Source organism: Austrofundulus limnaeus, unplaced genomic scaffold, assembly GCF_001266775.1.
Source record: "Austrofundulus limnaeus strain Quisiro unplaced genomic scaffold, Austrofundulus_limnaeus-1.0 Scaffold327, whole genome shotgun sequence".
In the NCBI taxonomy this organism is placed as follows: domain Eukaryota; kingdom Metazoa; phylum Chordata; class Actinopteri; order Cyprinodontiformes; family Rivulidae; genus Austrofundulus; species Austrofundulus limnaeus.
The window spans coordinates 216,725-221,685 of record NW_013952729.1 but is presented as its reverse complement, the minus strand read 5'-3'; the positions used below and the strand labels follow the sequence as shown (position 1 = coordinate 221,685).

General features: G+C 37.5%; 1 protein-coding gene across 1 annotated transcript in view; it reads right to left on the bottom strand.

Moving 5' to 3' along the window:
- Window positions 1–479: 479 nt before the first annotated feature.
- Window positions 480–4,961, bottom strand: part of prorp (protein only RNase P catalytic subunit) — a 10,554-nt gene continuing 6,072 nt past the window's right edge. Inside the window, exons 7-10 of the mRNA XM_014022368.1 lie at window positions 2,169–2,276; window positions 1,057–1,205; window positions 738–933; window positions 480–659 (exon numbers count right to left, since the gene is read on the bottom strand). Coding sequence (XP_013877822.1) covers window positions 519–659; window positions 738–933; window positions 1,057–1,205; window positions 2,169–2,276 — 594 coding nt within the window. The 3' untranslated portion in view covers window positions 480–518. The remainder of the gene's footprint in view (window positions 660–737; window positions 934–1,056; window positions 1,206–2,168; window positions 2,277–4,961) is intronic.

Here is a 4,961-nt window from a genome sequence, read left to right as displayed (position 1 = left end):
AGCCTCCTGTCGGTGCTCTGGGACCGGGGAGGAGGAGCTCTCAGCAGCGCAATGGAGAAATGTGTTCAGAGTCTCTATAAGTTTCAATAACACCAGAAAAAGAGTCGCTAGATTTTCACTAGTTTATTTTCTGAATAACAGTCTCTAGAGGGTCTGAAAACTCTGTAAATATAGCGAGGAAGTCGCTAAATCAGCACCGCTGTGTTCCACAACCCGCCACCTCTCATGTCAGCGAGCAGCGTGTCGGGTCGATTACGTCACACATTGGAGCGGTCAAATTATCGTACATTATGGGATTTTTGGCATTATTGATCGTACATCGTACAGAGGGCCAAATTATCGTACAAATACGATAATTATCGTACACCTGGCAACACTGCTTCCGGGTCAACTTTAACTTTTTCTTTCTTTTTTTACAGCTTTTATTTTACGATTTTTTAATATAAATACAGGCACCAATTGAGTTTCAAACATTTTTATTCAAATGTGTACATTGATGTTTATTTTATTTAAATGTTTTAATTTACAAAATCTTTTTTTTGTGTGAGACACAACCACCGTTGTGGCACTTCATGCATTGTTCTCTCCTCTGTGTCGTCGTAGGGAATGTGCCACGTGTTTCCTGTAGTCTGGATGATGGTGTCATAGTTGGGAATATACTGTAAAAACACATTTATGTATTTAGTTGGTGTGGATGTGCACACAGAAAGCCACGTAACCGTTTACTTCCTCCTCACCTGAAATCTGACCCTGTCTTCTTGGGTTTTCCCACATGCCAAAAGCTGATGGCCCCTCTGCCACTTAAAGAAGAGGCGCCTGGCGAGTTGATCGGGCAGGCAGGCCTTGTGGTCCCTCATCAGGTCCCTGCTCACAAACTGACTGTGGTTCCCAGAATTCAAAGTGGCATAAAGCAAGAAAGGGTCGTCCTCGGAGCTGATAAGACAGGCAGGCGTGGGATTAGTTTCAACAAAATAAAGAGTGCTCAAACCTTGTCAAATAAAAAGTGGTAGAACAGAATAGAATGCCACCTTCATGAGTTATTAAAACAAATCTCACATGTTATCAGTAAAGAAGCAATGAGCTTTCTGCTTTATGAGACTCATGTCGTTTTTGTTCCACTGACTGGAGGGCTTGAGCATGTGCTTCCTCCCCAGAACCAGAACATTCTTGCCCTGWCTCTTGAGCTCCGACACCACCGCCAACAACTGAAACACACAAACATGTACGTGAGCCGCTTTAATTTGAACATGCGTCTGGAAAAAGCACATCTTCGGTTTTTATAACCCGACCTGTTCTATTTTCTTTTTGCTGCTGAAGTTCATCATTCTGAACTTTTTTAGACATGTTTAAAAAATGAATCTTGATCTTAAAAAAATCCTTTTTCCCCACTTAGTGTGATTTTTCTTTAATTGGTGAGTGTTTAAAATCCATTCTTCCCTGTTTAATGCATCAACTGTATGAAGAGATTAGTGGGAAAGCTGGTGCAGATTGTTGCACCATGTGCTGCGCGTTTCAAATGTTTCTCTGCTCTTCAAGATCTGCAGAAGCCTGTTAATCCCTCATTCATTCAAATCAGGTGTGTCAAAGCAGAGAAACACCTAAAACCTGCAGATAGTACTTTCTTAGAACAAAAAATAAACACTAAATTTGCTAAGTTTGTGTCATTGTCATCTGACCTTCTGCAGACRAGCTCAGAGCTCCTCTGTTTACTCAGCGTGCTGAAACTTGTGCAGAATTCAGCAGCTCATATGTGATTTCATTCATGCAYGCACTTGAATAAAAAGTCCTGGGGTTGAAGTCGACGAAAATTTCTGCACCCTTAATTTTCATGATTTTATTTTATTTTATTTATTTATTTTTTCATGACGCGACAGGGAAACGGTCTTATCTGGGCTGTACTTTCCTGCCTCGCAGCTGAACTATGTGTGAGAAAGACATGGAGACAGACAGGTGTGGGCAGACAGACAAGTAGGTTAGGTGATGCTAAAATCAGACGCTGGCCTGTTTTTAAAAGCATCTCTTACAAACATCTAACATTTAGACGGATACGCACTCTGTGGGAGTTGTTCATAGTGAAACTGGCAGAAAACCCCTAGCGATGGCAGGAAGAAACCACTAAAATCTGTCAAAGCGAGCGCAGAAGCGGCACCTGTGTGCATTACTCTCACCGTCTCTGACGGCCTCAGGTCCTTTTTGTATTTTGACACGTTCAAACCATCGACAACCACATCAAACGGCGGCTTTGTCTCCACAAACGTCTTGAAGCTCTTCAACTCCTGAACATAAACACAGACAGCGTTGACATATAATGCAAAAAAAATTTCAGATAACAAAAGAAGAGAAGGTAGAAAAGAGTAGATAAAACGAAAGGGATAAAAATAGGCCTGTTAAATAAAGAAACTGGCAATGTGTCAAAATGTACCTGTTTATTTATTACAACATGATATAAATAGATGCTAACAAAAGGATTTTGGAGTTGTATGAAACGACGGTACACAAGCCTGCACATAAAAAATTAAATGAATAAACAAATTCAAGCCGTGACTGAAAAGATTTTTAATAAAATAATCTTTTTATATACATCTAATGGTTTGGTCTTTGGAGCCAATCCAATTCAAGATGGCCACCGTGGCTAATTTGCATTAGCCTACAGAAAAAAGTGGCTACATTTAGTTAAGTTTTACAGTCACTGAGCTAAACTTTAGCATGGTAGTAGCCGAGATCGTGACCAAAATAGCTACAACTCTTATTCCTAAATATTAGCATAAAACTCTGATATGCATTTGTTCAAGGAAAGCTAAGATTTTCATTTACAATCTGATTAAATTTAAAGGCACAATTCATAACTCGTGCTACCTTCTGACACATTAAAATGGCCGTGTGATTTGCTTAAACTCCTCTGCAGGAAATAAGGAAAGTTTAATTTGCAAAGAGTGCGGGAAAACACTTCAAACCCACTTGGGAGTGAAGTTCTTGTCGGCGTCTTCAGCCGTGAGCTGCAGCTTCGAGCCATAACAGGAAAGTTTCTAACGCTGCGGCTCAGAATAGGCCTCCAGCTACAGAACATAGTTGGTGCTTTCGCTTTTAGATAGCAGCGATATGGAAATAGGCTGCTGTGAATTCCCCTGGACTTGAAGCCTGAAACTGTTTGYGCGGTATCATTAACGCTCGCAAGAAATGTGACTTTGAAAAAGTTAAAACGGACTGCAATATTCCTCCTCTGATGGAAAGCAAATGAAGGTCAGATCATCTAAATGCATACATTACAAACTGTGCAGCAGAGAGGGAGTTACTTCTGTGTGTTTAAGTTTAAAAAAAAGGATAAATCAGATTTGTGACCAAGAGCAAAGAAGGAAGACAGAACTGGAGACAAAGTCCAGAGCAATTATCCAGGGACTTTCCAGAGCTGTTATTTGAAACCAGCTCATTGTGCTGCTGTGGATAATATGACTGAGTAAAAAACCACACACACCCACATCTGTACGCACATACAAAAGCTTATATTACCACTTAAATATTCACAAGCAGCACAGAAGTAAGCTGTAAAATACATTACAACTGAAGCTGCAAAAAATAAACCAACAAGGCTGTAGATTTCAGTTATTTATATGTGAACAACAGGTTTAACTCGGTTTTAGACACTATTAGTGCTAAAATATCCCTAATCTTGCAACTATTGAATGAAAAAAATCATTTTATTTTTTGAGATTGTGCAAAAAGTTTTGTTGAGAAGGACCTGGTGCTCCTCCCAGTCTGCTGCTGACAGAATCATAAGCAGTGTGGAAATATAAAAAAGTTTGCTATGATACAAAAATGTGAATGCTGAGAGCTGAATGTGGGAACCTGAGCTGCTAAAAAAGGCAGAACCACAAAAAGTGCAAAACACAAGCTAAAATGAGCAAAGTTGTTACTAAAAAGAGTAAAAAAGGAAAAAAAAAAAGGAAAAATAAAACTAAACTCAAAACTAAAGGTAGCAATGAGACAGCTAAAAGAAAGAACAGTTAGCTAAAGGTAGCAAAACAAAAGCTAAAATCAGAAAAATGGTAACTACAAGCTAAAAGGAATTAAAGGCTAGCTGTCACACTGTTATGTTTTAGACAACTTGTGAATTTTTTTACGTCTTATATAATAAAAATGTTTTATATTTGATCAGTTTGTTAGCATTACAATATGTACACGTCTAAAAGAGACTTCCATAAATTGGTATAAGTTGTTTAAAAGGTTATCACGTGACCTAATTTCCCTCTGGGATCAATAAAGTATTTTTGAATTGAATTGAATTGAATTGAAGACCTTAAAAGTATTAAAACAGATTAAGCTAAAGTGAGCATAAAGGCTCATAATGCCACGTTAAAGCGAAACAAACGAGTCTCTGAACTGAAAATGCAAACAATAAACTAAGATTATTAACTAAACATGAGCTTAAAGGCTATAAAGTTTATCTCTATCTCTGTGTAAGTGATTTTACTGAGACCCTGCAGCTGTCAGGTAGCACGAGTCTCAGRTGATTTTTTTTACACACCGAGTCGTCACACATCATATTTGCTCTCTATATGACATGTTTACGCTTTAACTTTGATAAAATTCATGTAAATCACATCATTTTCATTTTATGTGAAAGGTACAGAGTTGTATAAAGTACCACAAAGTGATACTTGAGTAAAAGTACAAGTATCTTACCAAAAAATTTCTTTGGTAAAAGTTAAAGTCTCCTTTAGGAATATTAATTGAGTAAAAGTCTTAAAGTATCTGATATTTTTGTACTTAAGTATTAAAAGTAAAAGTATTGATTTAAAATGAGCAGTTGGATTTTCTGTAATGACAATTATTAGAAGGTGACCTCCACAAAACAATGCAAAAATGACTGTTGTATTAAAATAATTAATTTATGTTAAATTTAAGATGCACTAGTCCAGCTGTTTCAGTTTATATACATATATCTAGTTTATATACATATATCT